The following is a 14,486-nucleotide window of genomic DNA, read 5'->3' as shown; positions in this document are numbered from 1 at the left end:
CACCTTGACTTTTTTACAGATCAATACTTTCCCAAATTTTTTCATAACATTTCGCACATATTTGGATCAATTTCACCAATGACACGTTCGATGATATCTTTCACCTCTGGAATTGTTTTTCAATTGTCGTCATAAAACTTTGATGTGATCCTAAAGAAAACAGTTCAAAGGTGTCAAATCGCATGACCTTGGTGACCAATTGACACCACTTCCTCGAGAAATAACGCGTTGCGGAAATTCTGTTTGCAAAAGTATCATTGTTTCACCATCTTGCTGAAACCAAATATCATCCAAGTCAACACCTTCCAAATGATGCCAGAAATAGCAGTCAATATGTCGCAATATCGTTTTCCATTCACAGTCACCACTTCGCCAACATCATTTTCGAAGAAAAATGGTCCAATCACACCTTTTGACCAAAAACCGCTCTAAACAATGACTCGCTTTGAGTGCATTCGCAATTGTTCCACCTGTGGTGCATTTTCCAAATCCCATATGCGACAACTTTATTTATTCGCGTAGCTACCGAGATGAAAATGCGTCTCGTTGCAAGATTATATAATATTTATTTAATAAGTAGATATACCATTAACGAATTAAGTGTTTATAATTGTTCTAATGTTTATAATGTTGAGAAGGTATTAATAAAATATGTATTCATCGAAATACATATATTTAACTTCCAGCAGTATACAACATATATCAAAATAACTACAATCATTCGTCATTCCGCAATACTCGGTCGTAAAAGTATCCAGTTTATATAACCTTACTTTGTTATTGAATACTTTACTTTAGAATTTAAAATGCTACAAAACATTGACGAGTAAAAGGGCGTAATAGTATATGAAATCTAGTGCAAAGTTACCGAGATATTCATAAAATATTTATATTTCAAAGAATGAGTTAAGTAGTGTTATAACCAAAGAACGGATACGGTGTCATTTAATGAAAACTGTAAAAATTACTCAAACAAGCAACAGTATTCGTATGATATGTTACAATTTGAAAATGGTTTGGAACATTCAGTTATGAATGCGGTGCTAGCACGATGACTAAACGTCAGGATGTAAATCACTCCAGGGGAATACATAGTTCTTACACACCAATCTTTATGAAAACTAAAGTTACACGATTCACCAGTACCTACATACAAATATTTCCTTCAACAGAGATGGACATGTTGACGAGTAAGAAATCAAATGATTTTTATTTTCAACGAACTCTCCCTTCAAATACTGGCCTATATATCTCCTCGACGATGTGGATAAGATATTCGAAAGAGTATTGGCTGCCCAACAAACACCTAACGCGTAGTGGCTCTGATCTGCATAATTGTTAATTCGAGTTCTGGGAAGGACAGTCGACGATTGACGTAACTCGACACGACCAATCCATCACGGGCTCGGTTGTCTCCCGAGGCGGAATGAAACTAGAGGTATCATTGGATAACGTCAATGTTTACTTCATTCTATCCTGAGAAGCAATTAAACTGGGCTTCGAAGAAAATCGAGTCTCCGCCTATATACAGGATGTGGTTGAGGACTATCTCCGCGACAAGTGAATGAAATACCCCAGCCGGTATGGGAGCGAATGCTGAGTGGTGTTCTGCAGAGTCCCACAGGGGTCTGGGTTAGGTTCCTTGCTATGGGACTTCATATGTGACACTATCCTTCGTAACGAGAGCCTCCCTGTCGGGGGCCACTAGCGAAGGGCCATCCAACAAACCAAGGAGGGTGACCGATACATCGTTGAACGGATCAGGATTGGCCTGAAGGTGGCAGTTCATAAGACTGAGGTGCTGGGATTCCACGTATTTTGGCAGGCGTTGTTGTCCCCTTTGATCCCGGTGGGTGACACCAATATCGAGGTGAAGTTCGACATGAAATATCTGAGACTGATCCTCAACAGCTATTGACGCTTTGAGGGGCATTTCGGCTGCTTGGCTCGCTGATTAGAAAAAATAGTCGACTTTAGTCGACTCCTCTCTAACCTGCGGGGTCCGAATGGACGAATGGTCCACTCAATGACCCTGTACGGAGCCTCCGTGTGAGAGAATAACCTATTCGTCTTCCGACGCAGTATAACAGTGCTGCGACCTCATACATAACATACTGGATAGAAGTAGAATCTCAAATATGATGAAGAAGTTACAAATGAAGACTTAAAATATTTTCAATTAAAAATTACAAATTTTTATACCAATAAAATAAATACACTTGCCAACTAATAATATTATTCTATCGGTAGGCATTTTGTCAGAAAGTGATCCCATTATCTCTTTAAATTCCAACGCCATTGAGAGTGAATGAAAGAGAGACAGAATTCCTCATCTAGTATTTGATTCTGTTTAAAAAATGTAACTGCAACAATGAAATTTTAAGAAGTACTGATCCCCCTAACAAATCAAATCCTACGTTATGTAGGATTAAAAATGTAAAAGTTACCCTCCCCTAAATAACTTTGACAAAAAAAAGGTTCTCATGCTTTCAATAGCGCGCGAAAATAATTACATGTACGCGAACAGGAAATACAATACGTTATAAAGGTACAATTGATAACAATGATACAACAGCTAATTAATGAGAAAAAAGTATCGGTGATCCGAGATTGAAGTCGGATCTCTGTAAAACGAGAAAATGCTCGTGTCTTGTGTCCTCTTTTACTAAAAAGAAGGAGCAGGAGAGAAAAAAGGAATGAAAATAGTCCGGTTGCTGGTAACGTGACCTCGCATTTTTACACGTTATTTTCGCTTAAACAAAATTATTTCCAGAGGGAAAAGCATCGTGGACGGACACACACGCGCGTGCCGCCGCGCCGGTTCGTTATACCGTCAAAGGGCGAATCGAGTTCCACTCAAGCACCATTATTAAATGCAACATGCAAACGCGTTGTGCAACATTGATTTTCTCTAATTGCCCCTTGTTCGTGGGCCGTTATAGCTGACTTCCCACCAAATCATTACCGTAGATTGTCCTCCTCCATTTGAGGGAGTTAGTTAATATGCATTGTCATTTAATTCGTTCTCGCTGACGGTCGAGCACGTAACGAAAAGGAAAGGAAAATCACATATGGTCTCTCCGGAAGAGAGAAGAGTAGAATAATGCTAACAAGAAACATTCACGAAGCGTTCGATTCATTGATTATGAGTCAATTTATTCTCGTTTGTTTGTCAATGATGACTATTCGGTTTTTTAATAAGAAAGATGTGTACCTTTGATAAATACTGTGTATTACTCAACTGCTTTGTATTTGTTCGTACTAGGTTTGATCGGAATTAAAACTGTTGCAATGTGTCTCTGTTTTTAAAACAGAATCTGACTACGTGCATGTGTAGGTACGTATGAGTAAGTGTACTGACTCGATTGTGTACTAATTATGACATTTCCAAGAAGAACTAAAAGTGAGGAAAAGGAATAACTTCACACGTTACACAACTAATCATATGACAATGCTCTTGACAACAAGATAAATAACAATTTTAATTTCAAACTGGACGAATTTTTGTGTACACCATCCGATAAGGAAATTGAGTAGAATACATCGATAATAAGCGAGAGAGGGAGAGTAGAATAGTATAATCATCCATTAATGTGAAAAAAAGTTTATACATTTTTATTTTCCAGCCTATAAAGAACAAAATATTGTATTTGAAAAATTCTAAAAAAATTTGATACACGAAAATATACCTCTTAAAATCACATTTAGACTATTAAAAAAGAATTTTTTTTGAATATGCATATGTACGTGTACATGTCTTTTGACACGATTACGTTTAAACAACTCAACGTATTTTAGTAAAACTTTATATTTTAGTTTTACAGTTTCATCTCAAGACTTGTTTCAATTTTAAGTAAAATCGGTTCACGAATAATGGTAGTTGCCTTTTATAGTTTTCTGATTTTCGTCGTACACATTATACATATTATTTATAAAAATATTTAAAAATATTTTAAATAATTCTTAAAGAGAATCAATTTCTATATAAGGAAGTTTTAAAAACTTTGTTTTTTATTTTATTTAGCTTGCGCTTTCGATTATTTTATCGCTTTCCTAATGAAAGCGAATCCAAACACAAATTTATTAAAAAACGAACGTACCTGCGGAATTCAGAAATGATTCGTTTTATGCAAAATTGAAATTAATCCGAATAATGAAGCTTCACCTTCGGGATTCTATGCAAACAAGCTCCTAAAAACTCTTTACTGTTAATAGTATACATATATTTATCATATTATTTAAAAAAATGGAAGTTTTGACCAAATATTTTGATTCTCTCACAAACTTGTCTCTTGAAATTTTTCTTTGTCTAGTAGTATTTTTATACCTCGACAACACATTGATAAAAGAACTAATAGAAAGAGAATAATAAAAGCATAAATATATTTTTATAATGATTTGTCTTTCAATAAAACATTTTGAAAAAGGATCCCTTCGTATTCTTCAAGATGCATCATCTGCGATAAAGAAATAAAAGTCATCGCAAATAAGTATTTCTGTTCAGCTCAACTAATTGATATACTGTAATTTGTCTAACAGCGACGGTGAAGGATGCAGCAACAACGGAAGAATTAATATCGTGATTACGTTTCGTTCTTCGTTTAACATCATTTCCTGAGATAAGAATTTATAACGTAGTATACAATATTACGAAATATTTATCATTAGCAATACTTTCTCGAGAATAACAGAATAAGGACAATTTTAAACTAAAAGAATGTGAAGTCAATTCAAAATGAGAAGAAATTTGCGATGGAGCTGGAAATTGACAAAAAGAAACTAAGAGAATTACTTTTCTGCTGATGTTTATAAAAAGGGAAATTACCCCTTTTACTAGAAAGCTCATAACCCTGATCGACGCGCAGTTGTTGAAAATCCCCCAAAAATGACTAAAATACCATTTTAAAAACTTCAAAATCAACCGTTTCAAATAATGTAAAGTAAATAACAATTGTCCGAACTATTTAGTGCAGCCAATTTTAACTCTGAATTTTCATTAGTTCTATCATTTTTTAAAGTTTAAGAACAAATGTTTCTAACTACAGCTAATTCATTCATTCATTTAATAAAAATTACCCATTATGAAAATCTCTTGTGTATATAGACAACAACTAAATGTTAACGTACAAATAAGAAAACATAATAACCCTGTGATGTTAATTTTTATTTAAATTAACATATGAATGTTATTAAACCAAAGGAGTTCCCCGTATACAAACAACATACCAACATTATAAAAATTTTATTTTAGTTATAGGGAAAAGCTAGTTTTTTTCAAGTATGTCAATACTTTTATTTTAGTGAAAATAGTTGTTGATGTACACTTTCTTGTTTTTATTTGTTATGTAATTAATTAAAATGCAAATATATAATTAAAAGTTACAAATACTTTCGCTTGCGACTGTGTGTACTACATAGATCCCCATATGCGTGAGAATGTAGTACAAATTTGCATTTTGATGTTCTGTAACAAATATGTAATTAAAACAATTATAGTTTTAATTTCATAATTTTGTTTTCACTCCATAGAGTTATTTGAAAGGACTAATATTTTATTAGAGATTTTAAGGGATTGTCGCTTTATAGGAAAAACATTTGTTTCAAATATGGAAGTTTTCTCGCTTCTTTATTGTACAAGGCGAAACCGAAATGGAATGAATGTGACTCATTATCAGCAAGACTGAAAGCGAGCGAGAAACGATACGAAACAGATGAACATTGCATACAAAAGAACGCAGTATCAAACGTCTGAAAGACGAAGCAAGATAGTACTCCTTGGACTCAAGGTGGAATTTTGTCCTCCGATTCAAGGTGTTGAATCATTCCCACCATTATTTAATTTTCTTCTGCACAAAAAATATAACGACTCGAGTAATCAACAAGCGTTTGGTTGGTCTTGGTGAAAATTTTTTTTGGTGAAAATGAAACACGATTTTTTTAGAATGTGTAAACATTTGATTAAATTATATATTCTCTATTTTGGAAAACGAAATGACTTTCCGAACAACTCAATAAATAAATATAATATATAAATTATTTATATAATATATAAATAATTATATAACAATATATACACATAAGGGAAATACCACTAACGTATTTCTACATCGAATGAAAATCAGTTCGAAGTTATTTTGTATTTTTCTTATAATATTTTAACAAAGCATTTTTGAGTCTATGTTTATATAACTTTCTTCTTTTATTTTTTTCTCGTAAAGTATGCTGATACCGTTTGACTGAAAAAACCTGGAACCTATATATTTATTAAATTGAAGAATTATTTCGTAAATTACACAATAGTGAAATACTCTGGAAATTGGATACAATAAAATAAATTGTACTTTATATTTGCAAATTAATATCTATTCTTTAGTATTTTTGTATAAATACATTGTGTGATAGTTAATACAATAATACATTATACCATAAATTATAGAACTGATACATAAATAAAATAGTTTAGGAATAGGGTATCTTCGTTCAATATTGTAACATTCAGTAAATACTTGCCAGTGAGAAATGAATCTGGCAAACCTTCAAAATTATCGATAACGTAATCCGCCTTTCCGTAAATTCCCTGAAACATAAACAATCCAAAAATCCACGAGTCTTGAACATGCGAAAATGATTAGTTGAGGAATAATTTGATCGACAATTTCTATAAAATCGAAAGGATTTTCAACATTTTAAGTTTTTGGAAAGAAATAAATCTACTCCAGAAACTAACGCAATGTCGAAACGTAATAACCGATACGAGCATGCTGCTAAAGTCTAACATATAATTCACGCTTTAGCAATTAATTTTTCTATTTACAATTTTTGGGGTCTTGTTACACTTAATTGTTTACATACCGGTTCTGGGGGGCAATTTTTAGGATTTATGTTGATTCCTTCTACTATGACACGTGCTATGTTATGACCACTGAATGCTTCGTCACAAAGGTCCATTTGTACATGAAGTCCAATGTCATTCGTATATTCGCCCATCTGAATTCCGTTTACATTACCTCGTGCCTGTGAAAAATGTAGCAATGAAAAATTCGACATGTCGACATATTTTGCGAAAATGCTTAGTCTCATCCTTCTAAAATGGTTACAATGTATGTATGTATGTATATAAAAATAATTCCTGTAAAATATGAGCTCGATTGGATAACAGGGACATGTGTTTTACTAAATGTACTAGGTGTATTAATTTCATATTAGTGTACGAACACTTGTGGAATACATATTTCGTTTTTTCCTAACTGTATAAAATATTCTTAAAAAAAAAAACAATACATTTTTATATAGATTAATTAATAATATCGTACATATTAATAAATAAACATAATATTATACAAAATTATTGTTTACTTTTTATAAAATTACCATTTTAGGGCATGTACAAAAACTTTCGTGACTCGTGAATAATAAAAATTGTTCACTTATTTGACTTACATTACATGTAAACTTTCACAAATCACAAGAACTCGTTTTTTGTTGCGGTTGCTTACTTTGTAAGACGATCTGGCGACAGGATGTTGACTCAAGTTAAAGTCAAGTAGATTCACGTGACAATAAAATCGTTTTTTAATTGAAATGATTCATCTGTTTAATAATCCTTAGTGGAATTATTTTTGTTTCAAATATCTATTTTACCAAGTGACACGTAAAAGTCCCGTCACACTGTCGTCGTTCACACCAAGTTATATTGTAACATATATTTCTTTATTTCGACTTTATATTCTTGTATGTACAATCACTATTGTATACGTGAGATTTCTGTATATTATAATAAACTATATATTATAATCTGAACTGAGCTATTGTTAGTTTCGTTTAAATAAATTATTATTTTAAGGGTATTATTATTTTGTACCGCGCTGGAAATGTTTCAAATATGTCGCACGTTTAAACGTCTTACTCGTTTTAATTAATTACATAACTTACTCATTACAAAAAGTGTTGTGAGTACGTACCTTAAGACCCTCAGGGAACTGTTTTATAATCTCCACGTGTGTAGTCAAGCTTGTCTCGTATTCGCTGTCATCATTCACCTCTATCGAGCATGAACCTGGTTTGACATACTCCTCATTGGCATATACACACGAAGCGTCGTCAATAATCAAGTCAAGTTCAGCCTTGTATGAACAATAAACAGTTAAAATATAGAAAAAGTCTTTATCGACGAATATTAGAAATCAATGTGGAAAGTATATAAACTTCATGGAACGTGTAGTTTATACACAATCATAAATGTATACAGCGTAAAATAATGCCAAGAGGCTACTTTCTTTTATTTATTCTTCAAAGTGGAAATCACCATGAATACTATACACAGTATATCCAATTTCAATATATACAGTTAATTAGAATAGTGTCTGGTAATGTAATTAGTTCTCGAACTAGTCATACTCGACGAACTGGAAGATTCCAGAAGAAGTATAAGAAACCTTTTCGAATTGAAAAGTTTTGCGATACTAGAAAAGAACAAGTTGTATCGTTACTACGTCACTAGAATACAAAGACACTTAACTCTTGATTACATTTCACGAAAGATATTTGTTGTTAGTTGCTTCAATATGTCAACCGTGTAGAATTTTTATTAAAAATTATACGGTTTAATGGAAAAAAATTTACAAGGGACAGCACGTTCAATGTTCGTAATATGCATAGCTAGCAATCTGTGAACCCTTATTCTATTTTGTAAATGCATTTTTAAATAACATACAGTATGAATGTTTAGGCTGATATTATCAGATGTTGAAACATTGATCCTCATTTTTTCATGGAAAATATAACATTCGTACTGTATTTGGATTTGTTACAAAACAATTGCTTCATAACAAAACATATGTTTGCTTGTAGCACAATCGACTAAAAAGAAAACTGTATTACGTACAATTAACGATAAAACAAAATCTAAAGGAAGAAACAAAAATGCGAAAATATATATTCAAACCTGATTCACTGTATAGCAAAAGACTGCTTAAATAGTACTAGAAATTACATAAGAAACATTCATTTTAACACAACGTAATCTTTTAACAAAAAATTCGATATCCACAATTAATAATAAATCTTTAGATTTGTATACTTATGAACAGTAATAAGAAAGGGCACTATTACGTTAGAATATTTATTGGATTTTGCAATAATCCCAAACTACGATAAAATCTGAACAAAATTTCAGTAATATTATTTTAAACTTTTCTTCGTGTCCAATTCTATATCACTTCTTTAACCGCAAATTTCTGATTTTGCACAAAATTATAACTCATAATTTGGCTTCTCCACGAAAACCACCGACAAAAACAAAATTCTTTAATTGTTTTATCCTCACCTGTACCGCGCACCATCGTAACATGCAAAATATAAACAATAAGAAAAACATTTTCTGATCGTGACACCGAGTATTTCCTTGCGACATACTCTCGAGTAATACTGAACATTGTTTCTAAAATTCGCTATATTATCCCACGGGGAACTTCCACCTCGTAACGCAAATCCCGCGAAATCTGTGATTTTATCAGAAATTCATTGTCATCTATAGCTGCGGAATTGCAATAATAAATTCCTATTTAAAAAACTTAACACAAAAATTGTAGTTATAGAAATCACGAGTACGACTCAATTCGACTATTCAGTATTACTAATGTAATAATCAATAGTTATTTAATATTGTTGTTATTTATATATTAGTATATTTTACCCTATAATTAGCTTAACAGCTAATTATCGTCAGCTAAAAGTTATCGTCAGTTTAACTGCTGACAATTATTTGTTACAATAGAATGACATTTACGCTTATCAAATTTTAAATAACGTCCCTGGTTATTTCGCCTGTTAGACCAATCTTAGAAGTAAGAAAATAAAATTGCATTAAATTAATAATTGATCCAATTAAAAAAAGACAAATTAACGTCTTGGCTACATATGTTCAAACACAAACAAATTGGAAAATTAAATTTTATATAATCTACGGGAAAAAATATTTGTTTTACATTAATGTTTTTGATTTATCCTCAGACAATGCTATACTAATGATATTGCAAAATACTTTATTGTCTAAAACGAATATGATCGTCCGCACATAGTGATTAGTCGTATGTACAAGTCAATCGAATCAACTTCTGTCACTTTAGAATTCGCATTGAATTGTTCACTCGAGTAATTCTATTTTTCAATTTTTTCTACTATTTTACCAACCAGAATTCGTTTGGACAATTAATTTTTCAATGCTTTTGCAAATTAGTAGCACGAATCTTAAATAATGAATCTATAATCGAATAAAAAATAGAAACAATATTGTTGCAGAATAGCTTTCATCTGAACAACGCATTTTTATACTGTCGTTGCACACTTCAAAATATTTACGAATGTTGCACTTTTTGCGGCTTATTATATTAATAGCTTTAAAGAGTTATCGTTAATAACTATTAATTAAGACTAATTAAATAACTAGTGACTAACACTTAATTATTAATATACTTATATGGATACTTCGATTGACACAGAAAGAACTAAATTGAAAGAAGAAAAGATGATAGGACACAGGATCAATATCTATATATCTGTTATAGAACTGAAATTTAACTGTTATAGAACCGGAACCGAAACCAATATAATTCAGAATCTTCGTATCTCGTAAATGTTATAAAATTATTTCGGTTCTTCGTAACTGTTTCGATCAGAACCGAAATATAACAGTTTGAAAGAGTCATTTTTAGAACCGTTTCAATCTTAATCAGAAATAAATTGTTAACATTTTATTAGGATGTTCTACCTCATCCTCTCTACTCTCCGGACATTGTCCTATTTGATTAGTATCTATCTCTGTCGTTGAAAAATTTTCATCGCAATGAACAGTTTAATTCAATAAATTGTATAAAAATGCACTTGAAACAATATTTTGCAAGCAAACCAAAGAAGTTTTGGTAAGATGACGTTATCTGACTTCCGGAGAAGTGGAGAAAGTTAACAGAGTTAAATAGATTGTATATAACTCAGTAATATAATATAGAATATAAATTACCGTGTATGTATTAATCACTGATAAAACGAAAGAAACTTTTGGAACAACTTAATATATACAATTCGCAGTAAAATTAAAGGATCTCTAATTTTAAGCCGAAAATTGTCGATATTTGTACTCTGTAACTTTATGGAAAAAAATCATACAGCAGCATCTAGGCTCGTTTTAAAGACTTACTACTTTCTCAACCATGGATTGAATTTTCTCGAAAATGCTTTTTGTACTAGTCCTTTTCTTCGAAAATTGTTCAAATTTAAACAATTCCACAAAGTTTAATCAATTTTTTTCGCAATTTCTTTTACAATGAATAAGAAAGCGGAAGCCTTCCCTTTGCAGCAAGCTATTAAAAGGAGAGGAAAATTGTACAATTTTTGCTATCGATTTATCGTACCACGAATGAAAAATATGCTGCCAGAATTAAAATAGCTCAAGGTACACGATTAGAAGGTTGTGTGGTCGAACTTGTACAAGATGATTCTCTTACCAGTGGGTGCAAAGACAGTACTGTCGCCTAACCACTGTATCTCGTGTGTGTTCTGTATGCATTAAGTGTATTTTTAGCGTGACTTTTAGGCTGTCTTGTGCATATATGTGTGTGTGTTACGTTTGTGTTCAATATGTAAAATTGTATGGAGCATTGTCTTATAACGGTGCTTTGAGAACAGCTAATTAAAGTTACCGATATTCTAACCGATGGCGTAACGTGAACGACCAATTTAGCCAATCGCCTAGCAGATGGTAACTGAACATTCACAGCAGCGAATCGATAATTTACATTATGACAACAACCTCTTAAACGTAGGGGTTTCCACGTAGGGAGTTAAACGAATGAAAAAAAATTCCTGTTAACTTTAGCAAAGCGATCACCTACCTGGCTTTAGTTTACTCGGGAAATTATTTGGCCCCACGTAACATCCTGCAGACATACATACATATGTAGTTCGCGCGAGAGTTCCATCGCAGAACGAACGCAACAGCTTCAGCGATATCGTAAATTTATCTTTCGGCTAGCGCGCTACGTATTCCGTTAGACCGCGATAACTTTTCTGCTGCCACAAGGAACCGAAAAATAGAGGAAGCTAGTCACGTTATGTTCGCTTTGTCGATGAACTGGTCGCATGCCAATGTTAACGGTCGATAAGCTATTCCATTTGGTATTCTTTCTGATACAGCCACGCAGAAAGAAGAGAAGACATCGAACGAAGTTGACTTCTGTCAGACGAGAAAGATGATTTTTATCGATATCGACATATTTCTTTTAAAAATTTTGGGTTCTACCTGTGTCACGTTGCGGATTGAAGGTAAAGAAACAGAAGGGTGTCAACCAAAGAATTTTCGCGATGGTACTACTGTAGAGATTCCATGTAGAGAGATTTCTCGTAGATTTTTTAGATTGAATATGTGGAATATAATTCCTTCTACCTATTGAGATATTCATTCTAGTATTTACCAATGTTTACTTTGTCTCCGTGAGAAAAAATTTTAAGAAATGGTATTGGAATAGAATATCATTTTACAGTATTGAAATTCAAATTGTATCTTCTACGAATGATTTTTCAGCACAAATGGCTCAATAGTTTTTTTATAGGATCTGATGAGCTGAATCGATTTGTTTGTTGAAAAACACATAATTATATTTTAAAAAGATTCTTATCAAATTCTTATCCTTTAAATCGTACAACTTTCAATTGAAATATTTTTTGATATAATAAATAATTCCCAAGATATTTAAGAGAATTAATTTAAATTATTCACCTAGTATATTCTCGCATCTTCGTAAGGTAGTAATAAATATTCATACATGTATCATTAACCAAAATGTGAAACTAGAGTGTTTCAATATTATGTTTAAAGTATACACTGTAAGTATACACTTTTTTTACGCGTAAATAAAGCAATAACATGTTATTCACAAATAACAAATAAATTATTTATATCTTATTTAAATAATGTTTCTTCAAAATAAAAAATGTAACTTTTGTTTGAAATAGAAATTTTTATTTTCGTTTGTTATTTACTATTTATTAATCTACTTAATTTCGTTTGTTTCTACATGGATAGATCGATATGCAACATGAACATAATCGATACACAATATACAAATTGCATTCGATTTTAGTAATTCAAGCAAAACCATATCGTGGCTAAAAAATGTAATCATCGTAGATGAAGCAATATACAAAAAATGTACAGGATTGTACGCGAGGTTTTAATCGGCGAATCGTATCATTGACATTAAAGTGAGCTAAACTCGTCGCGTTTATAAAACGATCATATAAATGTAAATCGACAAACCAAAATGGTCGCAAACTGGAACTTTCGAAACGCTGGCGTGACGTCGATTTGATGATACCGCGCATGTCGTCGAACATTCGACACTTTATAAGCTTATTCCAATTCCGTACGGATGGACATACGGATAAACGGATTTCGTCAATTCATTTACCACTTGATCTAGCCGCGCATTTCAATTACATGTATGTGTACTCTTTGTCGGGAATATCCTGTGCTTCCCATCGCGGAGCCCACACGCGACCCGTACATAGATAGATCCTGATAAAGTCGTGGGAACGGATGCGGTCCACGGTACAATTGAATTAATCTCGATCGAACAACACGACCTCCAAAACGAAACAGGAAATCGCGTTGCCGCGCACAAAATCGAGCAAACGCGCTTGCCGAATCTATTGGCCGTTATTAGCCGTTACTGTTTTCCAGAACGTTGCTTGTTATTGGTTCGCTCGCATTTTTCTCTTTCCCCTCCCGCTTCGTTAATTAGGGTGTAGCGGGTGCCACGCGGCTAAATTACTAGGGTAGAAATAATTTACACGATTACGAAACTACCCGAGCATTCGCTACGCTATATTAGACCGTTTTTAAGGACAAGTTGAACACTGTACTGTTAGAAATACCACTCGTTCACGAATTTAAATACGTATTTATTCATTTATTTAAACCGTACACGGATTCTGTAGCATTCAATAATTAACTACTTACAGGATGTTGTAGACGGATTACAATTTTGAACTAGAAGAAAAATGCAGTTAAGTATGCGATACGTGATACATTTCTTAAAACAGATTCAAATTGAAACATTTTAAACATATTATTCGTAACGATATTTCTAAGTACATATTTCTTTTTCGAAACTTTTACAAAAAGTATTTGCAATGAGAGCATACAGTTTCTAGGTGTTTCATTCTAAGTTATTCGTGGACTCACCTGTAAGGTTGACCCAACAGAGACAAATGCATGTTCGAAAAAGACTCCTATATGGGAACTAAATGCTTAATAAACCTGAAAGAATGGATACTCGACGTATAACCATCTAGTAGTGTTAACGAAATACTATCTAGTCTTTTTTAAATACGCGTGTTGTAGACAAAGTTAATATGAATTCGTCGACCCAGCATTCTATGATCTTGAAGTGACCTTGGATTGAGAAATTTTAATTTAATTAACGAAAGTA

At 32.5% G+C, this 14,486-nt stretch overlaps 1 protein-coding gene and 1 long non-coding RNA gene across 3 annotated transcripts in view; one reads left to right on the top strand and one right to left on the bottom strand.

The window, feature by feature from the left end:
* Positions 1-14,486, top strand: part of LOC143145516 (uncharacterized) — a 32,369-nt gene that overhangs the window by 1,136 nt on the left and 16,747 nt on the right. The gene's annotated exons all lie outside the window — the stretch shown is intronic.
* On the bottom strand, positions 6,355-9,411 carry LOC143146030 (uncharacterized). The gene is made up of 4 exons (XM_076309985.1): positions 9,326-9,411; positions 7,962-8,123; positions 6,853-7,014; positions 6,355-6,577 (listed from the first exon to the last, which is right to left on the bottom strand). Exons 1-4 carry the CDS (start codon positions 9,374-9,376, stop codon positions 6,431-6,433), a joined length of 522 nt encoding a protein of 173 aa, XP_076166100.1. The 5' UTR covers positions 9,377-9,411; the 3' UTR covers positions 6,355-6,430.

This window comes from Ptiloglossa arizonensis, chromosome 4 (genome assembly GCF_051014685.1).
Source record: "Ptiloglossa arizonensis isolate GNS036 chromosome 4, iyPtiAriz1_principal, whole genome shotgun sequence".
NCBI classification, from domain to species: domain Eukaryota; kingdom Metazoa; phylum Arthropoda; class Insecta; order Hymenoptera; family Colletidae; genus Ptiloglossa; species Ptiloglossa arizonensis.
This window is presented reverse-complemented; position numbering and strand designations above follow the sequence as displayed.